At 41.5% G+C, this 24,095-nt stretch overlaps 2 protein-coding genes across 2 annotated transcripts; both read left to right on the top strand.

Moving 5' to 3' along the window:
• The first annotated feature begins 271 nt into the window (after nt 1-271).
• Nucleotides 272-14,553, top strand: plekhm1 (pleckstrin homology domain containing, family M (with RUN domain) member 1). The gene is made up of 12 exons (XM_072373089.1): nt 272-500; nt 1,277-1,366; nt 4,028-4,269; nt 4,393-5,064; nt 5,734-6,223; nt 7,058-7,205; nt 9,020-10,003; nt 10,535-10,680; nt 11,658-11,851; nt 11,943-12,006; nt 12,089-12,246; nt 13,198-14,553. Exons 2-12 carry the CDS (start codon nt 1,313-1,315, stop codon nt 13,304-13,306), a joined length of 3,261 nt encoding a protein of 1,086 aa, XP_072229190.1. The 5' UTR covers nt 272-500; nt 1,277-1,312; the 3' UTR covers nt 13,307-14,553.
• A 1,851-nt stretch (nt 14,554-16,404) lies between these two features.
• On the top strand, nt 16,405-24,094 carry LOC140278139 (kelch domain-containing protein 1-like). The gene is made up of 13 exons (XM_072373077.1): nt 16,405-16,658; nt 17,171-17,241; nt 17,567-17,684; nt 19,858-19,970; nt 20,217-20,307; nt 20,386-20,484; nt 21,168-21,242; nt 21,733-21,791; nt 21,907-22,019; nt 22,207-22,279; nt 22,496-22,580; nt 23,120-23,199; nt 23,811-24,094. Exons 1-13 carry the CDS (start codon nt 16,569-16,571, stop codon nt 23,944-23,946), a joined length of 1,203 nt encoding a protein of 400 aa, XP_072229178.1. The 5' UTR covers nt 16,405-16,568; the 3' UTR covers nt 23,947-24,094.
• The last annotated feature ends 1 nt before the right edge of the window (nt 24,095 follows it).

Here is a 24,095-nt window from a genome sequence, read left to right as displayed (position 1 = left end):
GTAGTATGGACACAAATATACTGCTTTCATGGTAAAGTATATGCTTGAAAGGTAGGGCCAGTGATTGTCCCTCTTTAATCAGATATAAATCTCAAATAACGCTGCTCCCACTAGAATTTTCTGTGTGTTACTGATTGAGTAAAGGTACAGACCAGTTTGTGCTATGAGAAAATAAACGAAAAGGCAGAAAATGAGCAGAGCAAGCATGAAACTGATAAACATGTTTGTTGTCCGTAAATTGTCGTGAGATGTCACTTTTACTATATTCAAGTTGGAACATGAATGCATCATGTGTCTTTATGACTTCCCGTGATGCACCAATCTTCAGTTGGACTCGCTTGTTGCTAATTTTGTGTTATTTGGATGTTTTGGAGGTCGTTGATGCAGAAGCAATGGAAAGCGACTGTACGGACTGACTTGTAGGAACTGAATTTACACAAATTCACAGACAACACTTGCTTCATTTTGGATAATAAAGACAGGTTAGCTAGCCTGTTTCGGTAAGTATGCTAACTATGTGATAAAGTAAGAGAGTGCATGTTAGCTGATAATACCACATTAAGGCTTTAAGTAATTGCGAGTGTCGTGTTCTGATCCTCTAAGATACCTGTTATGTAAGTCGTGGGGTTTTCACAGCCTATTTTTTTGTTTTCTGTGTGTAATATCACCATGAGTGTGTTGTCTCTGATTGAGATCAATGCACACACTCGTACCCAAGTCAGAAGCTAACATCTAAACTGACAGTTTAATAGCATGTACAGTAATTGTAGAGATGATATATTATTTTAAACTAACTGTGAGTGGTTTTGAATTAAACTTGAAAGATACAAAGACTGCGCCACTGGAGACTAACATTTAGTTAAGCCTATATTTAGCTATAGTTTGGTGTTAGCAGTATTAAAAGTAGTTATATCTGTGTGATGATGTGTGGAAACCTGTTGTTAGACTCCTGATTTGCTCTCACAAAGCTTGTTTTTATGAGGAAGTTGATTCTGAACCATTTGTAGCTACTTCCTCGCAGACACTCTCTTTAATCAGTGCCTCACATGACTCAGTTGCTTAGTGGTTACTCACAGAAACCATGAAAAAGCAAATATCTCACAGTGGAGAGTCTCGTGATGAGGAAAGATATAAGGCTTTGCTGGTTACCTGAAGTGAAGAAGCTGCAAATGCCATTTGTGAAGTGGAACAGAGGAGCTCAGTTTTGAACTGTCACCTATGTTTAGGGCTGTTTATTTCTTTTCCTAACCCAAGAGTAATTGTGCGTGTTTGTCAGCGTGCAATGTGGGAGTAGACCTTCCCAAGAGGTGCCATGCTTGCCACACAGATGCCAGACATGCCACCAGAGACTAAAGATTTCAAACAGGTAAGACACAGGGATCTTATTAACATCAGCTTCACTTCTGCCTTGTTGTTTACAGTATTTTTCCTTACTTAGTTTTGTTCCAATAGTATTTGGCCTGAAGCATTTAAAAAGACAGGATGAATCAGATATGATTGCAGAGCAACAGCAGCGAAGTAACAAGCATGAAAGAATATAAGCAGATGTCAGGTTGTTGATAATCGTGTAAAGACACTTGTGCAATTACAAGCTGTAGCTTTTAACAGGGTTTCCCACCAACTTTTTTCCACAACTAGATTTTTGTAGCTCGGTTTCCATTTAATGCAAAGCCAATCTGAAGCAATCTTTTGAAAAGCTGCTAAAAAGAATGTTTCCATGAAGCGACCTGAAACGAATAAACGAGGCTGCGCGGTGTCGTAAGAGCGCGGTGGTAAAGGCTACATTGCGAGTGATGGCATGTAGAAGTGGTTGTTTCTAACCGCAAACAAACCTCAAAGAGGAAAGAACAAGAACTGCGGTGGATATCTAGAGAAAGACGGGGATCTTCTTGAGGATGTGCTGTATTTTCTGGGTATATCTGGCCGGTCAGTCATGTGAGTTCCTTCTTTGACGGCTTAGATTGTGAACAGCTGGTGAGTTTTGTTTATTTTAATCTTTGCCAGGTCAGACACAATTTGCGTAGTTGTCATTCTATTTGCCCACGTATCAATGTTAGGAGGAAGTGGATGTTCTCTCTTAACATGCCTTTTCACAAAGCTGGTTTATTTTGCTGTCACATGATCTTGTGAAGCAAGGCTTTAAGTAACACGGGGCAAACTATGTCAGTGTAACAACAAACTGTTTTACACACAAGTGAAATTCTGTGCTGGGTGCTTTGCTTTCAAAGCTTTCCTTTAGGGGTTTATACTCAACCTCTCATCTTCTTTTATTTGAGGTCCATACACATCTAAACTCACATTGCCACACGTTTTCCCACAGCCTGGTGTTACAGAAGCGTCCTCCTGTTGTCATGTTGGTTGGCTAGTGGATTACCTGTTGCGACACGTTCTGGTGAAAGTTGCACATCGTCACTATAGTTGCACACTATCAGGTGTCATTTAAGATAAGATGAGCCTAAACTATTTGGTTTCTTGTAGTTTAATGACTTTTTAAATGCAAACCAAACCTGCAGTTATTATATTTAACTGATATAGCTTCTTTCAAAACACAGTTCCAAAGTGCTTTATAGAAGGAAATTGAAATAAAGTGGTCGAGTAATTAGAAAAATAAACGTGCAGATATGCTTATGCATGGCCATGTGCATTACATGCAAGTGCTTACACATAAATACGCATATATACATACTCATGCACTTACAGAAATAACATAGCAGCAAAATGACAGAAAGATACCCGTCAGCGATAGAGTGAAAGCACATTTCAAGTAGTGACTTTTTTTAAAGAGAAAAAGTCTGTTACATGCAGGTTAAACATTCATTGATGTACAAGTTAGGTTGACTGGCTGATACATCAGTATCACCACAAAGGACAGATAAGAGGAATTCATCATCTTTATCCTTATCTTGTTTTCAGTGAACTGCACACATGCTGTAATGTCAGTTAGATTCACTCAAACAGTGGTCTGAGTTAACAATTCAGAGTTCCTCTGAGTTTTTTTCCGCTCAGCACTAGTTTTCTGCCATCAAAATGCTGCAGTTCCATCAGTGCATCAGTCCTTGTCTAGTTTGTGCTTTGATAGTGTTTCACGCTGAAAAGCTGCAAACGTGAAAGTTTGCTCATGACTGTTAAAAGGAATACATGTTTATTTCTATGCAACATGTCTTTCAGAAACAGAGCATCTTAAACATGCTGATTTGTCATCCAGTCATCAGAAACGTGTGACTGTTATGTCATAAATAACGATGGGATCTTTGTGTTAATTCTCCACCGTCTCACACGTGTGTGACATTTAAATCAAGATAACTAATCAGCAGCTCTGAAAAGGCAAAGACGTACTGTTTCTAAAATGGCTGAAATATTGCATTGAAATAAACATGTACTGCATACACAACATGATGATGATTTAATATATTTGCAGTGATGCTTTTAGTTCTAACTGTTAGTAACCCTTTTTTCTTTAAAACAGGTGTAAAATGTTGTTTTTTTTTTTGTTTGTGTGCATATCACTGGGCTTGCACTAAAATTCCAATATGATTGAATGCTGCAGATTTGTAGCATGAATGTGTGATTGGGAGCTGGGAGGACTAACAAGTAGCAGGTTTCTTTAGATGTTTTATTTGTTTTTAAGTTGTCTTGCCATGTCAAGCTGAGTAAAAAATGGTTTCTTCAGTGTTCATTGTCAAGACAGAAGTCCAAAGTTTTTTTTTATTCCTGTAAGTTATTGCTTAATGTAGCTTTGTTTGTTATGTGTTTATGTTCTGTTTTTCTCCATATCAGCTGACAGTGGGTGGCATGTGACAGTAGCTCTGTTTCATTAGAGTGTGGTCTCCTTTACCCTACCTACTCATCACACCAGGGTTCGGAAAAGAGGACATTTTCTGTCTGTTTTCTTACAGGACATGAAAATATGTCTTTTCTGTTGGCTGACAGGGTTATCCAACAGAAAAGACTTATTTTTGATCTCACTCCAAACCAAAACAATAAGAAAGCTGATGTTTATTTCCTTCTTCCACACATGGTCATGTAGATCAAAGAGAAGTTGGCCCAGTCACTCAAGGGCCTGCAGAAACGATATGTGACGTCCGACGCTGTGGTCACCAGTGAAGATGGGGATGCTAACCTCCTCTGCTGTGCCCTGGAGGCCGTCTTCATCCATGGGATCAAGAGCAAGTACATCCGCTCTGAAGCTGGAGGTCGGAACAGGAAGGCGGACCGAGGACCCCTCCCTCAGCCTTTTTTCTGGAGCCTCCTCAAGTCTGTCACCCACCGGTAAGTTGAAACAGGCAATAGGAATTATTTAGAGCTGAGGTGTGTATTTACAATTTGCTGCACTTTGCTGTCATGTGTCATGGTTAACTGATCATCTCTGGGTATCAATGTTGCAATTCGCAGTGATGTGATCACAGAGCTGGAGAAGATCAGCTTTGTGGGCACTGATGTGGGCCGCTGCCGAGCATGGCTGCGACTGGCCCTCAACCACGGCCTTCTGGAGTGCTACCTTGCATCGCTGTTTCGTGAAGACTCCAAGCTGCGGTCCTTCTATCAGCCCAATGCCTTGCTCCTGAATGGAGAGGAGCGAGAAGTTCTGCTCAGCTACCTCCAGGGTCTGGCCTCGCTCACATTCAGCCTGTCTTACAAGTCGGCTGTCCTCAACGAATGGACCACCACGCCTCTGGCTCTAGCTGGACTCTGCCCCCTCTCACAGGTAGACACACTTGACCTGCCACTCAATGGTGGAGACCTTCCCACCTCCAAGTCCACACGTAAGGAATCGTGGGATACCGTGTCCCAGTCGTCAGGCTCGTCGGACACATTGGATATGCAGAGAGGGTGCCCAGTGTTACTGAGCAGGGGGTCGGGTGTGTTACAAGGAGGAAGGACTGCGCTTAACTCATCTAATTTAAGCCTGGACACCACAGGGTCCTCACAGCTCTCCTCCAGCTTGAGCTCTGACAGCCTCCTGCAGGGGCAGGACCCCCGCAGCCCGGCAGGAGAGCAGTGGTCGTCAGGTGACCTGGACACACCCATCAGTGTTAACATCAGCACCAGGAGGCCGCAGAAAGAGTACGTTTGTGCTTTAACTTTGTTTGTGCTTATGTTGGAGCATGAGATAAAAGCAATTTAACAGAGAAGGTTGTTAATTTTCTGTGGGTTTTTTTTTTTTTTTTTTTTTGTCAACAAAACTCATCAACACACCAAACCAAAAAAGACAGTATTGCATTAAAACAATTGTTTTGTTTATTCAAAGCTTCACGTGCACCTTATTCCTCTGGGCTCCGGTTCAGTGAGCCACCGTGTTACACTGGTGATGCTGATGTGTTTCCTTTAATGAAAAGAAGGAATAAGTAAATTCACTAAAGGGGCCAGCGTGTATTAACCCATTAAAGACATAAAGTACTCTTTAATAGCTGCGTTTTAGTGCCAAAGTTTGGTTTGACAACAAACTGGCAGTATTGAGTCAAACCTCTAAAGTAGATGGCAACAATAAACACAGACTATTCAAGAGTTTTTGCTTATTTTGAATAGGATTGTCTTGGACCAAATGTTAAGCCAGAATTTCTATAAAGATATCATTGGTTGTGTGTCTGAGGTACAATGATATCAAGAAAAAAAGTGCTAATTTCACACCAGGAGTAAGAAAGAAAGGATGGAAACGTCACACCTGGTGTTATTGTTTTATTCCGATTTGTTGAACTTGACAGACTTACTGGAACATGTCTGTCCTCTCTACAGTGTGCTTGGTGATTTCCGGGAGAGTGGACACTGCAGTCAGGACTCCATGCGTGAAGACTCATTTGTCTCCAGCACAGGAGCAGATCAGCTCTCGGAGAATGCCACTTTCAGTGGTTCAGACAGTGAGGCCCAAGGCCCCGCTATGGCACCCCAAATCCCAAATTCTGATTCAGATCTCCCACCATCGTCCCTGGAGCTGCCCTCGTGTGACGAGCAACCTGATAACCAGCCCCCCCATGAAATCTGCAATAGTGACTCTTCTGAATTACAGTCAGAAACAGCCATTCTCTCCCCAGTCCGGGAGCCTGTGGAGCCTGCGGTGTCTGAGGGGGAAGCACATGTGACTGCTGTTGAGGACAGCAATGAGCCTCACCAGGAAATTAAGCAAACAGACAAGTCAGAAGAAAACAACCTGAAATCACAAGTGCACAAAGTTTCACAGCGTTCTGCTAGCATCCTCAGCAAGAGATCGTCCTCAGATTCCCTCTCAGTAAGTATGCTGGGTTTGCAGACAAATAGCTCTTGGTTGACAATGACAAACTAATGCAGCAAAGCAAACATTTCAAGGCCACCGTTCATAAAGTCTCATGATGTGAATTAAGTCTTTGCCTTATACACTCTCTGATCAGTTTGTAAAAGCTGTGGTTCCTGATTACAACTTATGAAGAAATACTGTGGAGTTTATGAATTGGAAACAGACAGAATGGTGCTTGCTCATGAATTGCTTTCTGGGTATTCCCATTGAGGAAATGACAGATAGGATGTTTGACACTAAATCCTTGGAACTAATTTGTCATGGTGGCAAATCATGAGGAGATCATGAGTAGTTAAATGAGTCTAACTGTGTCCCTGCTGCTGTGAAGGTCACGATGACCTGTCAGAATACCATCGCCAGGCAGAACAGAAATGAATCTGCTCTTCTGGCTGAATGTTGTGAATGAAATAAAACAGACAAAGTTGCTCTTCTTCACTGTCAGCTACCTGCTGTAAGATTAAAGTCCCGTTTCTTGTGTTAACATGTGATTTCCAAACAGCTGCGGGATATGTTGTAACCTTTTCCCCAACCCTCGCTGTTGTTGGCCATTCTGTTAGCATCAGCTCCGATGCACAGATATGTGCTTGTGTTTGTCAGAGTTTTAAGAAACTAACCCACAGACACATGATTTCACAGGAACAAATTTCACAAACTGCGGTCTGCTCGCTGAACAATGTCAGCTCTGTTGGGTTTTCTGTTTGTGAGTAAATATGATCTTTAAACCAGTGTTGGTTTGTATATGAATTATTTTCCAGCATTTTCTGAAACAGCTCTTGTCCTTTTTTGCAGCACTCACATTCTTGGATTTCTGAGGATGACATCTACAAGCCTCATCTGGAAGAGCTGCTGGACAATGATGACGTGTCTCCTCTTCCTCCCGCAGCTGAGCTCAGTGTCTCGCAGTCACCTCCCAGTGTCGTCCATCGCAGACAAATAGGTATTCCACGCAATCCCTTCAATTTAAGTGTAAAACTCAAAGGTCTTAAGAAAGTGTCTGCAAACTGACGGATTAAGACATTATTTTCCCTTACAGCGATGATTTTACATGTTCATATGCCCAGATTAACAGGACAGGCATTAACTACATTTCAGCGCCATGTTTACAAAACTGATCACGTTTTTCTGTGTTTGTACATTTTTTTCAGGCTCTTTCCATTTGCCAAACAACAAAAACTAATGAATAAGAAAAAGAAATGAGTAATAAAAAAAGCTTAATGGATCATTTGGACAATATGTTACATTTACACAGTTCAAAGGGAAGAAACAGACAGAAAAGGTTGGCAAAAGCCAGTTGAGTGACACGAAAATACTGAAAACGTTTCAATCAGTTGGCTCAGTTGTTTTAACACAGAAGCACAAACAAAGCGATAGATCGAGGCCGCCGGCACCTCACTCCTCAGCTGATGGACTCGTCTGTGCAGAACTTTTTACTCAAGCTATTAAACTTGACTGTGGATAGGAACTTCTAAGGACCCTACTTTAAAAAACACGAGAAAAAGGGCGATTATTCACACGGGACTCATACATGTTCAGTTGCTTCTAAATGATAGAAAACAGTGAAAGTTTGAAATGAGCTAAAAAGATTAAACAGAGAGATTCCATCTACCTATTTTCTACATTTATTTGTTTAAAATAACTTTTATTATGTTTTTAAATCATTTTACATTTGTGGGATGTTAACACCACTGTCATGAGACCAAAGCTCCATGTGAGTCCTTCATATTTAAAGCCAAACACATGAATTTGTTGTCATGTTGAATCAGCCACTGAGACGCCATCAAAAATGTTGAGGCAAAACGGTGTGGCGTGAGGCCGGAGACCAAAGTCATGAGCTGCTGTAGCTCAGCCCGGGAATGTGCATAACAGAAGTCAGTGTACTTCAAAGTAAGTCAAGTAGCACAGAGCGTTGTTTTAATAAAGAAAAGTGTCTGCTTACATTTAACATTAGTCATCAAGACATATTTGTTTCTTTGAACAAGTGAAATAACAGAATGGACTCAGTCCAACAGCTGTAGTGCACGAGGTTCACCGGGTTACCTTCAGTGCGAGCGCCTCACTGAATCCACTGAGGATTCACATAGGGAAACACATCATGGTGCATTAAGTGTCGGGCACAAAAAGAGGAACATTCCAGCATGATAAGAAACTCAGGAATGAGGCTCAAGCCACACCCTAAACGGAGTTATTCAAGCAGGTGATTTCCAGCAGGCGTCGAACAGCAAAAGCGCCCGTTGTTTCATGATTTCTCAGGTGTGGCCACGTTGCACTCGAATGTGATGGAAAATAGTTTTTCTTTCACAACGTCACCTGAGCCAGTTGGACACTTATTCAGCAGTAGAAACGAAGCTAGAAGAAATTTTAGTTGTATTGAGGAACATGCGGGAGTGTGTTATTATGAGGAAGTGGCTTGACTATAGATCCTTTGTTATGATGTTAAAAGAGCCCATATTTCAACAGCAGCTATTGTGTAATTTGAGAAATACTGAAATAAATGTTGAGCCTATGGGAATAATTTTCTGTGGTTTCTTGATTCCCTAAAAGTTGGTTCAGTTAATGAGAGACCGAAACATGTATGATGGCATAACATTTAGAAGGAAACAGTAAAAGTTTCTACTCTAAGTGTAATGAATGGCTTTATTTTTCTATGTTTTCTTTTTTTAATTAAACATAGTTAGAAATCATTGTTTTAAGCCATCTTAAAATGGAAATAAGCAAAGATCATGTCTGTGCCTGACTTTTTTCGTCTGTCAGGGCTGTCCAACCCCTTTCGAGGCTTGCTGAAGCTTGGCCACCTGGAACGACGGGGTGCGATGGGATTGTGGCGCGACTACTACTGCGAGCTTTCCCCCTTCGAGTTCCGCCTGTATCTGAATGCAGAGGAGAGGACGTGTTGTGACAACTGCTCCCTGCTGCGATGTGAAGATGCTCGCATCACCTCACCAGAGGGCCGCTTCGAGCTGACCTTTCCTGGAAAGAGATTTTACCTGCGAGCAGCCAATCACGATGAAGCGGAGGACTGGGTGGACCGAATTGTTGAGGCCGTCAACAAATGCCGACCAGCATCGTATGACGATCAGTGGGAGGTGCTGCGGCCACTCGGTGAGAATGGTGTGGATGAGCGCACAGTTTCATCTCCATCCTCTGCCCCTTCCAGCCCTGAGCGACGCCCATCTTCCTCTGATACAGAGACCAGCAGAGGTCAGGCGGAAATTCCTCCGCTGCAGGAATTCAACTGGACTCTGACTGGTGATTTGGAAACAGATGCTCTGAAAGAAGCTGTTTTGTACTTCTCTAAAGATCCCGAGGCCCGTACGTGGGCACCGCTGGTCTTCTCCCTCTCTTTGGAGGCCTTGAAAGGCTTTCAGGTACAAAAGGGAAGGAAATTATTGCAGCTAACCCACCCCATTGAGGAAATCCGGGATGTGGTTCCTGATGTCTCTCTGGGAGGACCGGACTTTTTCAAACTCCTGACTGTCAAGGAGACGCTAAGACTCAGGGCAGAGAACCAAGAGGAGGCTCGCACTTGGAGGACTTTGATCCGTGGAGCTCTGGACTCATACCTGGAAAGCGAGGATGGACTTTTGGAGGAGCCGGCTTCAATTTCGAGTTCCGGGCTGACAGGAAATCTGCACAGACTGGTGCAGCACAGACTGAAAGAAGATGGAGCACTTCTAATTCATCTTTCCACAGTTCCATCAGAGAGGGGGCTGGACACTCAGAGCTTCAGATGTGCAGGTCTGTATGTGACTTTGCACATTTCGCTTGCTGTAATTCTTTCTCTTCTCCATTATATGATCTCTTTTCAATACGCTGAAGGAGACACAATAGAATTCTGGCTCGACGTCTGAAGCAAAATATCATCTCTTTGGTCCATGCTTCATTCATAGTTTAATCCAACTGCAGCCCGCCAGAGGAAGCAGATCTCAATCTATTTACTTGGTTAACGCCAAGTTGTGCAGTGGAACATAAATGTGCTTTTACCTTTCAAACATGAAGCGACTCACATATCACTTCAGTCCTTACAAGACACACAAAATATGACCATTTTTAAGAAATATACTGATAAATAATAATGTTTGACCTCTCAAATAGTTTTTAGTTAATCTTTCTATTTCCTCCAGAGGGTGAGAAATGAAAGGTTTTGATGTTTCAGTTTCTCAGTAAACTCTCGTGTTTTAGAGGGCATTTTTAAACGAAAGTCAAAGGTTATTATAGTTCTGAGTTGATCTGAATCAGACTGAGATGTGTTAACTGTGTCATTGGCAGACTGTCCTCAGCAGATTGGTCCGTCCCGGGGCAGAGCCAGGTTATGTGAGTTCTCAGGCCAGCATTACTGTGACTCCTGCCACAAGGGTGACACCAGCATCATCCCGTCACGCATGGTGCACAACTGGGATCTCACTCAACGAGAGGTACAGACAGTACAAACAGTCAAACAGTTACTGAGCATATGATTGGATGCATTTGTCTATCGCAGTCTATCATGAGTAAACTCGTTCAAACTGAAAAGGGCGTCGTCACACCTGGAACCAGCCGTGTTGTATGCTTGGACGTAAGCGCCATCTTGTGAGGAATGCTCTCCTATTACCTCAGTTTAAGACCACTGTTGCCTGGTTATATTTGGTTTTGTTTGGCTAAAAACATGTGAATGTGGACCTTACTAAATCTCGTAAATGGGTTTTTGATATTGAAACTCATTAAAAATATGATTTTTCTTCTTTTTGTTTTTATTTACAGTGGAAATATATGTTTAATATTTGGTTATGAGGATCAGAAATGGACTGAGGTATGATTTTAGAGACTGTATACACAGTCTTAAAGTTAAAATTCAGGGTTTGTATAGACAAGCGTGCCTCAGAGGAAGTGAAAATCCAATATGGCGTCCAATCAAACTGACGCGTGGCTCTTTTTGGATGCTGATGATCTGAACTTTAAATATTTTGGCCACAAACATTTGCAAAATGAATTGTGTCATAAACCTGCTCTTGTGAATCTTGCAACAATCTAGCTGCCTGGAGAAGTAAAGAACCCCCCCCCCCACACACACACACACGTGCATGTACAACATAAGATGGGGGGGGGGGATTGTGTCAGTTGATATCTATGACTTTCTCAAACAGACCAAAATATGTTCTACTCACTTTTTATCATGTGGTTAGAACTGGTTAATTTTCAAAGAGTCAAATATTCATGACCTTTCCATCCTGTAGTGACAGTGTGAAGCTGCCATTTGAGACCATAATTCAGCCCTAACTCTTCAACCACTACATGTTCTGGTTTTCTACTCACTTCATATCATAAGAAGGCCCAATCAGACGTATCATCAGCGTCACACTTCCTCAGGCTGCGTGCTGTCCTCATTAGAGTTCTTATGTTTGTGTTTGTTCAGGTGTCAAAGAGAGCCATGCGTCTGCTGGCAAAAGTAGAGCACGAGCCTCTGCTGAACCTGGAGTTGTTGAACCCTGAGCTGGTAAAACATGCCGAGTCCATGGCTCAGGCCCACAGCCTGCGGCAGAGGCTGCGTCTGCTGGGTGACTACCTGCTCTCCTGCCGCAGCAGAGCGGTCAAGACACTCCAAGCCAGGTGTGTTTCTGTTTCATACAGTGTATCTGCAGGGAGTCTTTTTGGACCTTTTTCACATTAATGCGTTACATTTTTCCTTGTTTCTGTCTAGGATGGGGCAGCGACTGTACCTCCTGGAGTCGAGCCACCTGTACAGCGTCATGGACCTACGACAGGTATATCTCAGGCTTATCGACGCTGCACCAAACATCTGCCACCCTGAAACATCTAAATGTGTTTTGTTTTTGTTTTTCATAGATAGCAGAGGGCCAATATGCACCCTTCCTGATCAAACTGGTGCAGCATGCCTCTGACCACGTGTTGCACTGTGACCTGTGCACGCAGCGTGGCTTCATTTGCCAGATTTGCCATTCTGATGACATCCTTTTCCCCTTCCAGTTTGACAGCACCACCAGGTATGTTGACAAACCATCTCTAATGTCTGCTTGACAACAATTGTCACACCAACGACTCAAAACTGACGGCAGAACCGCCTGCAGTGTCTCCTCATGTTTGCTTTATCGGGTAAAAAAGAATTGAAAAGACAACCTCCAAATGCCATCTTCAACTTACAACATACGTGTGCACAAGAGGACGCAACTATTATTGTGCAGAATAATCCAGGAAGGGAAAAATCATTAGAAGTTCTGTTTTTACTACCCAACATGGTCTGAGCTCGGTTATAGGTTGTTTAAAAGTGTTCAGACACAAACCTTCAATTAAAACCGACTCATAATATGGATTATTTTGCACATGGATGCTTTTATTAAGCATTTAAGCTTACGCACTGACAAAACAACGTGGCTGAAGTCACATTAGAGTTCTACAGAGTTCAGTCACTGCTGAACATTCATTCACAGCGATCTCTCTGGCTGCCCGACCTCGTGTTGATTTAATATGTCAAAACAGCTGAAAAAACCCCTGAGGAGGTCTGACGGAGTTAATAGTGTGTTACACGCCAAAAAGACAAGAGACAGATGGTCACAGATGCTCCAGACGTTTCCGGTTCGAGTACGTAGGAGTAGCACATTCTGACTCCTCCGCTCTTCAGTGTATCCTCTGAGTAGGTTCAAACCAGCATTATCTTGCTCGCATCTCCCGTTGCCATGTCAACAAAAGGGGACTTAGGGCAAATACTCTGACATCAGACGGAAGAGATTATGGTGCACGTTTCAAGCCAAAAACCCCGGTTTTCCAGTCCACAGCTAAATGTTACAGTCGGCCAGTTTCAGTGCCCAAAACGGTTGACGGATGCAAATGTGTAGACGGATCTGCAGTTATTGAAATACAGAGCCTCAGCGAACACCTTGCGTCACGACTTGTAAGTGCATTTTTTATTTTTCATCTTTTTGTTGTCTCTGAACAAGGTGTAAAGATTGCAAAGCTGTATTCCACTTGGCCTGCAACTCTGTCGGGATGTTCTGTCCTCGCTGTCAGCGCATGAAGAAGTACCTGGAGAGGGATCTGCAGGACTGAGCGCCGCAGCCCATCACGAAGGTCGCCTCATTCAGGAAGCTGGACAACAAAAGTGAAACAATTTCTTGCTTACACATGAAGTAACCTCAAGTGCAATTAGGATTGCAATAGGCCTGTCTGAACTGACTTTTAGTCCTTCTAAAAGGAAGAGAAGGGGCTAAGAGCCTCAGTGCTGCAGTAGCTAAAGCGTTGCATTAATTTAGAGGTAAACATACTGACATAATGCAGCCAAATGTTACTGACGAGTGATTTTAATACCTCTGAATTCTGATTCAGCCACGCCATCAAAACCAGGACGGGACGGGAGTTTACGGCTGCTGTAAAACATTTTTACATTGTTTTTGTTTTTTTTTTTACTTCGTCTTGTGTCAAATAGAATATTTTTAACCATCAAGTTTACCAGACGAGCTCGACGCGCTGCGTTTGTGCGAGTTAAACATTCAAAATAACCAACGCAGTTCTTGAAATGTACCACTTAACAGAATTTGATTGTGCCTTCCCTTTGATTTGAGCTTTACACCATTTTCTCACCATGTGTCACTGTTTTAGGGCCAAAATGCATTACATATCTATTTTAAATGATCATTGCCATAAAAAGGAATTCCACTGATGCATTAGATGTTTGGATTTAGTGTAAATGTGAGAACTTTGAGGAATGTATTTTTGTTTTTCAAGCCGACAAACGGGCTCTGAAATGTGCGATTTAAGCTGTACAGCTCTGCTGTCCTGAAGTTTCAGAGGAGATTTAAAAGGATACTTGTTATGCTGCTTGTGTGTTGAGACACACTGAAATGATTCATAGATTTACAAATTACGAATAAATGTGTTTGCATTAAGATTTGGGGGTGAATCTGAAGTAAATATATATTTTGCTTATTTGCACTTAGCTCTGACTGTTAAATGGATATTTCAGCTAGAATGTAGCTGTTCTATCTCCTCACACATGACATGGTCCCTAATCTAACAAACCATGATACTCTCTTTAAGGAATTTCTCTATTTAATTTTCATCTCTTGAACTGTTGATTTTAATGAGTTTGGTGAGCAGAATAATCATTTATTCTTTCTTGAAGCTGCCACGAACCATTATTGACAAATGTTTACTTGTCGAGATCATTTTGATATATATGCAGAACATATCATGCAAGTGAACCATTCTGATTTCTGCAGTACTGTTTTTCTGGGTTTGTATTTATTTCATCCTATGTATAAATGGCCATACTGAAATAAATATCAGTGTGTGTTGGATTCTGTTCTTTTTTTATTTTTTATTTAAGGGTCCAGGCTTGTTCTTTCCATCAAACACAAACTATTTCACACGTGGAGATGAGCCTGCCTTTGAAAGCAGCCCATAGAGTCCGAGCTGCCTGCTGTAATCTGACAGAAGTGAGAGTCCAACAGAGGGTAGTTACAAAAGGAAAGTCAATGAAACCTACTGAGTAGAAAGGAAGTGAAATCGTGATTCACTTGTTCTAACCTGCAGCCCCACAGTCAGCCACTGTGTCTCTAAGTCTTTTTCAGCAGCAGTGGACAAGAAAAATGCACTTAAGTGTTCAAGAACAGTTGAGATAATTCAGTATTTGCATTTTATGCTCCTTTATGCCTTCACTTGACTACATTTCAGAGGAACATATTGGACTTTCTTGTCTACTTAACTTATCTGAAAGGCTTTAGTCACTTTTATGACAGTTTTGTACAACTGATAATATAAAAAGCTTTTAAATTACAACAAAAAGTTACTGGTTAAACCAGAGATTTTCACTTTGGCCTGAGATTTCTTACAGAAATTTCTATGTAGTGATCCATTTTACCATTTCATGAAAAATCTTTAATTTTTTTATGCTAATAACACGTCTCAGAAAGGTTGGGATGTGGGCAATGAAAAGCTGGAAAAGTAAGTGATACTAAAAGGAAACAGCTGGAGCAGTATATCTAAACTAATTACGTTAATTGGCGACAGATCAGTAACATAACTGGTTATTAAAAAGCTGGTTATTAAAAATCTGGACTAAAGATACAAAGGATCATCCAGCTTGTTATCAGCACTCAGCTCAAAAGCCTGCATATCTGATGGTATGGGGGGTGCATTAGTGTCTATGGAACTGGAAACCTGCACATCTGGAATGGCTTCATCAGTGCTGAACGGTATATCCAAGTTTTAGAGTGTTTAGACGTGTTTTTCAGGGAAAGCCTTGCATATTTCAACAGGACAAAGTTAAACCACGTGCTGCATCTATTCCAACGGCATGGCTTCGTAGTGGAAGAGTCCGAGTGCTTTCACCTATTAAAACATTCAGAGCATCATGAAACACAAAATACAACAAAAAGCTGTGCAACTAGATTCCTATATCAGACCAGAATGGGACAACATTCCTCTCCTATGGTCCAACAGCTGGTCTAATACAGTTCCAGATGTTAAAAGAAGGGGAGATGCTACACAGTGGGAAACGTGGACCTGTCCCAACTTTTATTGAGATGCGTTGCTGCGATCAACCTTTATTTATTTATTTATTTACAGTAAATGCTAAAAGTTCAACATTTGATAAGTTTTCTACATTTAATTACTAATAAAATACTGATTCGCGACTTGAAAATAAGTTTTGTCCGGTAACGTGGTTGAGATTAGCCTATCAGAGCATTTTGCCGTCAGAGCAGACAAAATCTATATTTTTAAATGTCTCTCATTAAGTTTTTTTTAACTTATAACTTTGACCTGATTTGTTACCTCTCATTAGAGAGGCTTCATATACAGTAGAGGAGTTTATGATCCTGATGGATGATTTCCCAACAAAACGAGCAACAAGAAGTCACAGGTGTGGCTGATTATATATAATCAGATTTATATATAATGTTACTGGTGTCCCCAGTTTCTAACATGTAGAAATTAAGAGTAATTATTAAGCAGAGAACAAGTAATGCTATACATACATATAACTTCTAATTGGCTTCAGAGCGGATAAATGTGATTTAAACTCTTAATTCTAAATTAACAAGGGTTCCCTCCCTCTGTGCCTCGTGGGTTGCACGCAGAGGTGAACTGGCTGATGGGAGGAGTAAGAAGGGACAGCTGCTTGAAAAACACGTTTGACAAACTCTCCAATCCAGTTGGCTCTCCTCTCCCAGTGGGACGACAGCTCGGTGCTTTTCGTGGAGCTATTTCTGCCTTCCTGCCCGCATCGATCCGCGCCTCAGGTGGACGTTGCTCTTATTTGAGCGGAGAGACTCAGGCAGGCAGGCGGACGGTCAGAGCCCGAGCGGTGGGGATGGATGCGGCTCTGATCAGCCGGCTGGAGAGGAGCAGCCACACGGCGTTCATCGACAACAACACGCTGTATGTGTGGGGAGGTTACCAGGTGAGCCGAGTCTGTGCGTGATTACTTCAGAGCAGGCAGATCTGCGAGGAGCCATGGCGCATAAACAAGCCGAGCAGATGTGTATTTCTTAGAAGATATCCAAGCGAATGCCTGAGATGACTCAAATCCAAACCTACCCCAGCTCTTATGCTTTAGATACGCATGTGTGTATTTAGATATTTACTTTTAAAAGGGTAAATAAAGGCGCTTCTAATCTGGAACCTTGGTTTTTATCTTTAGAGCCAGGGGATCTTTCTGAGAAAATTCCTCTGTAGTAAGTGCGCCTTGACAGGAAAACATCCCTAAAGCTTTTTTTAATTTGTTTTGTTGCTGTGGACATGGTATCTTTCTGTAGGAGCACAAAACAAGTCAGATGTTTACAGAAGAATGTTAAAACTTCTTACAGATTTGTGGTTTCAGCCACCAAAACACTAGTTGTTTTTTAAGTTTTTGCTGAAAATGGTGGTACAAGTGCACTGTTTTTTACTTCTCTGCTCTTCATTTCCTTGCAGGTAGTTGCCGGACAGGATGTCATGTTACCCAGTGATGAGATATGGCTCTGTGATTTAGACAGTGGGACCTGGTAAGATACAAGACTGTTTATCAGCTGAGATTAACCTTGTGTCAGCCTGACATTGAAGCTGTAATATGGGCCAGGAGCATGTCTGTCCTGATTTTTAAAAACTAGTTCTTAAAAAATGTGACAAAGATAAAGTGACTGCACAAGCTTGGTTAAGAATGTAGGGTGAGCTTGTTTAGAGTATTCTGGATCAGTTTTTTTTCTTTGGTTGTTTGGTTGAAACTCCAACTAGCCCTCACCAGTCATTACTTCACATTTGTCTTTATGATTTTACAGTGTTAAACTCGCTCTGTTACTCTTTTGGTTTGGGACTTTTCTTGTAAAACAGGGAGCAAAAGGAGCTCACCGGTGACGTCCCCCCAGAATTGTCAGGCTTCTGCGGATCTAATATTAAGAGCATGTTGTACATCTTTGGAGGGTGTGACCCTTCTGAATACTCAAACCAGGTGAGAATCCATGGACCAGCACAAGTTGGACTCCAAGTCACAGATGTTATCAGTTTTTTATTTTATGCTTTTAAGCGATACATTTTCCCATTGTTCTGTTGTCATTTCCAAAACCTTCAAATGCACAGAGCTGCTTTGAACAAGCTGGAACCCAAAGGCCCAATCCCAGATCCTCTCCTTTGCCCCACCACTTGACTCTACCCCTCTGCTTTGCAGAGATAAGGTGCCCTTTTTCTTTTAAGGGCCATCAAAATGACCTAGGATGCAGCAGATGACATGATCCTCAAAAGAAAAGGGGCCCCTTGTAAATCCAAAACTTAGGGTGGGGCTGATTAGAGGGGCCAAGGGGAGGAACTGGGAGTGGGCCAAAGCAGCATGTTGGAAAAGAAGCTGAATCTTTTTTTTAAATGTCCAACTGTATTATTTTAGTAAACAATGACTAAAGAGATGCATAATCCACTTACTTAATGTAATCTGGTGCTCAAACCTGTGAAATGGATGAAAATCTTGACTAGAATAATTTCAGTCATGCTAGCAGATGCTGATTTATTTTGTTGCAAACTCGACGGGTATCTCGACATCTATCAAACTAAATTTCCCCTAATCTGAATTTTATTACGCACCTGAGATGCTCTTAACTGACATTCTTGTTGCCATCAGCTGTAGTTTGTGGTTAGTGTTGCACAGCAAATTTTTATTTTTATTTTTTTGGAACACAAAGAGACTAAAGAGACTAAATGATGGCAAATATTATACTTGAATTTAATGTTCATGCTCCCTCACACAATATTATCTGTATAAATGAACCCACTGCCATCCTTCATCAGAAGTGCTCAAATTGCATCAAAGCCTCTCCTTTCACCCACAAACCTACAATTTTTATATATTTTTTTTCTACATAACAATTTGAGAAGGAGCTTGGTTCTTTTTCTGGTTCTTTATATGCATCCATGTTTTCCACTGATGTGAGAGAAGTTCTTTCATCTGTCTCATTACTGTGAAGAAGTGGTTTCAGGATTGTTTTTGGAATTTCTTCTAATTCGGCACAAACTTTCACCTGGACTTAAAGGTTAACTGACTAAATTTTCAACAGTCAAAGGTCAGGGTGATCTCTCAAGTGTGGGTTTTTTTTTTTTTGCCATCTGTCAAGAACTAAAGCAAATTACTTTGAATTTCAATTTGAAAATTGAAAACAATTTCAGGCCTTTTATTCAACATCATGAATCAGAATTAGAAGGCGAGGTTGTGACTTAATTTCAGATTTGGCTGAATCATGAATTTGTTTATCTCACCAACTTTGAAATAAGTTGCACACATTTTGTGTTTTTTTTTTTTTTTTGTTGTATTTAAGTATGGCTTTATATTAACTTAAACTGCAATTTGACAGCGGCGTATAAAAGGGAGATGGCAGTTGAAGGACCATGAATACCTGCAAGCATATATTGAATGGAAGTGGTAGTTGTTGAATTTAAACGTGCATTTGTGCTGTCTGATTAAAATGTAATTCAAACCAGCTCTTTTTGAGTGTAACTTTGTTTATTTTGCAGCAGAGGGGATGTTTTTCTGCTGCTAATGGCTTTTTCAAAGATTCACTGATATTTCTCTCTCAGGAAACGGGCTCACCTCTGTGAGTAGAGTGTCAGTCACTCAGAGGCACAAAATGGGACTACCCAGTGATAAAATGTATAGTCCCACCCCTTTTCCTGGCAGCTAGCATAGATATGAAAGTTTATCTAGAACTTGCTGTTTCAGCTAGACGCCGACGAAGTAACACAATTACCAGAGACGAATGTGGTGACACAAAATGTCACGTTGCAATGTTTGAAAAAGAGCTTTACAAGTCTGATTATTGAGACCGTGTTTCCAAATGAAGTTATTACAAGCACGGTGTTTGTAGTGTAGGGATGTGTGTTTTGTCAAGCTCATACCAGACTCTGTGGGCATGAGAGATTAACTATCTTGATCATCTGGACTGATGGCTCTTTAAAATGGGCAACAGCCCTTCCCGAGGTGGACTGGATGTTTGCAAAGAACTGCTTTGAACATTACTCAGATTTTTGTGATCATATATTGATAATAAGATGCAAATTAAATAATTGGTAGACGTGATGGTTCTCTTTGAGCATAAGGAATGGTTAAATGGCCCTCTCACTGGTCTGATATCTGTTTCTAGATGTTCAGCATTGACGTCTCTCAGCCGTGCTGCTCCTGGAAGAGGGTGACAGACACTAAGGGAACGACACCCTCACCACGTAACAAACACTCCTGCTGGGTACACAGAGACAGGTCTGTGGGAACATGCACCACATCACGTACACAAGCTGCCCGTGAAGAATAGTTGGATCAGCTTGTACAAACTGCTGAAAATGAGCCTCAGCTGAGCCCTTCAGCGGCTCTTCACACCCTGAAATTTGGGTCTTTTGTACATATTTAATTGAAAGTTGTAAGACCTTTTTGTTTTACGCCTCCAGCTGTCTTTAGTTTAACTTGTGAATGGATGGTTTTAAAAAAGAGCTACTGTCATTCTTGCAGATTAATCTATTTTGGTGGTTATGGATGTAAGACTATTGGGGAGGTACGAAACGCATCTTCGTCGAACTTCGTTGTGGAAGAGATGTCTTGGGTAAAAGCTAAGCTCCGCAGCGGGTTAATTTACTTTGATGCTAATGTTTAGTCTTGATATTTGAATTTTGCCTTTTAGACAACGATTGGAAACACTTTGTTTCGGTGCTGGGGATGGAACAATGAGGTCAATGTTTTTGACACTCACTCGGCTACGTGGAGCATGCCGGAGACCCAGGTGAGTAGAACATCCTTTTTAACTTTCAGACAGTGACTTAAATTTTATGTGACTCGTATTAACTTGATGCTGTTTCTGCATATGAAGGCATACAGTTGCCAGCAAATCATCATCCATGCAATAGTTTTAGTGGCATCTGAGCTGGTAATGCCTTTCAGTACCCAAATGAAAAGAACTATAGTCACTTGCTCTGGGGCCACTGAGGTTTTAAGCTTAATTTAGCTGTTTGGCTTTTCAGGGTGCAGCTTGGAGTAGAATTATCCAGCGTTGTCTTTATCTCAAAAGTGGGAGGTTAATCAACTTTACACATAAGCAATGGCTTTGAATGTTTCTCTAAAAGCTTCAGACAAAGAAATGCATCGATAGTGAAGCCTGGGGTTTGGGGGGGGGTATGAGATGGACTAATTATGGCACGATTTAAATGGACTACATTTAACCGTCTCCTTTTGCTGGCTGAGTTACTTCAGTCCCTCGATTTGTGACGCAGTGTTTTAACAACCCAAAGGATTGTGGCAGACCATAAACATTCATTGGAACGGTATCTCCCATCTGCAGAATTTTTAGGAACATGACAAGAGTTTATTTTGGCTTGTCCGAGATGTTTTGGAGCCTTGCAGGAGACCTACACAATATTAGTCGGGTGGTTTTAATGTTTTGGCTGATCAGTATGTGTTTTTGTTCAGGGCCCTGCTCCTACTCCCAGAGGCTGCCATGCCAGTGCCCTGCTGGGGAACAAAGGTTACATCACTGGTGGTGTGGTGAGCTGCTGAAAAACTCTAAATGGTTATAAGTGGTCAAAAGTGTGTGGACATCCCTGTCATTCTATCAAGCCTGAGATGTTTTAGTCAGTCCAGAGAGAAACCATGATATCTGACAGTGCTGTGCTTCCTACTTTGTGGTAACAATTTGGGTAAGGCCCTTTCCTGTTTCAACATCCCTTTCCTGTTGTGCCCACATGCAGTCAGATCCAGTTCATGTAAGACCCCAGCTGGCCTGTACAGAGCCCTTACCTTGACCTCCTCACCTCCATCATCTTTCAGATGAAGTAGTCCTTATCACTAAGCATCAGGCGGATGAGGACTCTGTTATCACAGTAGATTTATGTTGATCAGCAGTTGCATATGGTTGAGGTATCCCATACTTTTGGCCCTTTGTTGTACAGTTCTGCATACTGTAATGACGCACTATATACTTCCACGCTATAGACAAACTACCTCTGAACAATCTTTCCCTGTGTTTTGTTTGCAGGAAACAGCAGAGCTGGATATTTTCTGCTTGAACCTGGAGACCTGGACCTGGACTCGATTGTAAAACTTCCTCCGTGCATGCATCACTGCCTTTTTGTATACATTTTTATGCTTTTTTTGTTTGTTTGTTTTCAGTGGTTTACAAAGCACGCTTGCATTGTTCTGTTTTCCTCAGCGACGTCTCCCCCTCTGGTGCACCTCTGGGGCGCTCTCTGCACACCATGACTTCCATATCTGATCACATGCTCTTCATATACGGCGGCCTCGGCACAGATGGAAACACTCTAAGTAAGTCTGTGTCCCATAATGAGTACTGATGTCCAGCGGTGTGAGACAAAGTAATTCTAAAAGCAAATGGCCACTTCAAACAAATGTTAAGTCTCAACACATTCAGTTGACCCTCCTTCCTCTGTATGATAAATCTTAAAAGAAAATAATGTATTTTCTGCATGACTTTCATAACCGTTTATTTTAGATGATGCCTGGCAGTTTAACACAATGAAAAGAGAGTGGAGCAAGGTGACACACCAGCACAAAGACAAGCCCAGGTAACTAGTCTTATACAGTATCTTGCAGTGTGGAATTCTGCATATTTGACCAAACTTGTAGGTGTAACCATAACCACCATGGCATTATGTCACTGCTTAGAAAGTTCTGACTTTTGTGCCTCTAAAACACAAAACTTGATGCCTCATGTCTTGGAGTAAAACTTTCAGGTGATGTACCTGGTTGTGTTTTGAGTAAAAATGTCTGACTTCCATTAGAGTCTGTCACACAGCATCTCTGGGAAGTGACAGCGACGTCATGGTGTTTGGGGGAAGCAGCAACCTCTGCATCCTTGTGGATTCGGTATGTGATTAACAACTTTATTTCGCTTGTTTCACAGTAAGGTTAGAAGCTGAGTGTTGTGCAGTTCTTGCAAACTCTTCCCCCTGCAGACATGAGCAATAGACTGCAGCATTACAGTTTATCCTTTTTAAATATACCTTTAAACCTCATTACTTCTGTAAGGTCGTTTGTTGAGTGAACTAATTATAGCTCGGTGATTAAAACTGTTGCATAATTCCTTAGCTTAAGTGGTTTAAAGACTCAGGCTATGAAGTGCGCCTGTACTATGTGGTAATGATTTCACACGTGAAGCCAACAATGGGCTCTGAAATTTTTAATTTATCAGGTGTTTTCAATCAGAAAGCTAAACTTTAATGTTTAACCTGTTGATGGTCTGTTAAGATATCTTAAAAAAATGCTACACGAGGGCGTTAGGTGTGTAAACGACTTAAAACCATACAACAGGTGTTGAAACATTTCAGTCGTAATTCTCAAATGTTGGGTGCACTAAAAAAGGTTTTTTTTTAATTTTTTTTTTTTTAAAAACATTTTGTGATCAGGTGGCTGTTCTGAGAGCTCCATCAGAACATCACTGCAGCGACGTCCTCATCTTTCAGACCCAGCCGTACTCCCTCTTCAGGTACGAACAGCACATATCTGCATCCGCTTGAATACACAGCGTGGCTTTTGTGCTTTCCACCGCTTACTGGTCACATGCCGTGCTTGTTGCCATTGCATGCTGTGTACGTTCAGTCCCACGATTAAACCGTTTTAACGGAGGCCAGAGAGACCTTTTTAGACACTGAAGTTTTTGTTCAGACTGTGTCAAGCTAACTGCTTTGTTGAATATCTTCCTTTTTCAGGATCTGATCTTAAGTCTAAGAGGGAGTTCTTATAAAATTAGTCATTGAAATGCTTTTCTTTGAATTTTATCAAAAGGAGCACCTCTTTGTTGACTACATGGTTGCATTTCGTACTGAATTAAAGTGGAAACTGAAATTTTAGTGCCTTTGTAACACCTAAGGACCTTTTGTTAATGACACGTTGCTATTAAACTAAATACATCCATAGTGTACATGTCATAAATTTTCTATGGCAAGCTGAGAAACTGACGCTGCAAATGACGGCACAGAATTGCATGTCGGATATGAAACGTCTCGTCAGACAGAAGCAGTAACTTGATGAATAGAAACTGTGCGGGGAGTTGAGATCTGCACCTAAAACGAGGTGTGTTCCTTTTTATTTTACCAGACTGTGTGAGGATTTCATCGGACGAAACCCAGAACTGTTCAGGCAGCAACTCAACTGGCTGCCATCAAAGCTGCGCCATAAAATTAACAAGAGAGCGGCCTTCTTCTCTGCCATGAAACCGGTTCCTACGGCGTGATGAACTGTTTTTACAGTAACCAGATTCTGAGGCAGCCATGTGTGTTCATACTGTCTTAAAAAAAAAAACAAAAAAAAGAGTTGGTGCTAAAGCTTCATAGTTTTAAACTTAAACATAATTTGTAAATAAAGTCATTTGTCATTTTAAAT

The sequence above is a fragment of the Leuresthes tenuis genome, unplaced genomic scaffold, assembly GCF_036924035.1.
Source record: "Leuresthes tenuis unplaced genomic scaffold, fLeuTen1.0.hap1 SCAF_20, whole genome shotgun sequence".
In the NCBI taxonomy this organism is placed as follows: Eukaryota; Metazoa; Chordata; class Actinopteri; order Atheriniformes; family Atherinopsidae; genus Leuresthes; species Leuresthes tenuis.
The sequence above is the reverse complement of the archived record's forward strand: the minus strand, read 5'-3'. Positions and strand labels throughout refer to the sequence as shown.

What these genes read in the sequence shown, in the direction of transcription:
- plekhm1 (XM_072373089.1), top strand. Translation starts at nt 1,313, where the DNA reads ATGCTTGCCACACAGATGCCAGACATGCCACCAGAGACTAAAGATTTC. An exon ending in CGTCCATCGCAGACAAATAG is followed by an intron (nt 7,206 to 9,019) that starts GTATTCCACGCA and finishes TTCGTCTGTCAG; the next exon opens with GGCTGTCCAACCCCTTTCGA. An exon ending in CAGTTTGACAGCACCACCAG is followed by an intron (nt 12,247 to 13,197) that starts GTATGTTGACAA and finishes TCTCTGAACAAG; the next exon opens with GTGTAAAGATTGCAAAGCTG.
- LOC140278139 (XM_072373077.1), top strand. Translation starts at nt 16,569, where the DNA reads ATGGATGCGGCTCTGATCAGCCGGCTGGAGAGGAGCAGCCACACGGCG. An exon ending in TCTGCATCCTTGTGGATTCG is followed by an intron (nt 22,581 to 23,119) that starts GTATGTGATTAA and finishes TTTTGTGATCAG; the next exon opens with GTGGCTGTTCTGAGAGCTCC. An exon ending in CAGCCGTACTCCCTCTTCAG is followed by an intron (nt 23,200 to 23,810) that starts GTACGAACAGCA and finishes TTATTTTACCAG; the next exon opens with ACTGTGTGAGGATTTCATCG.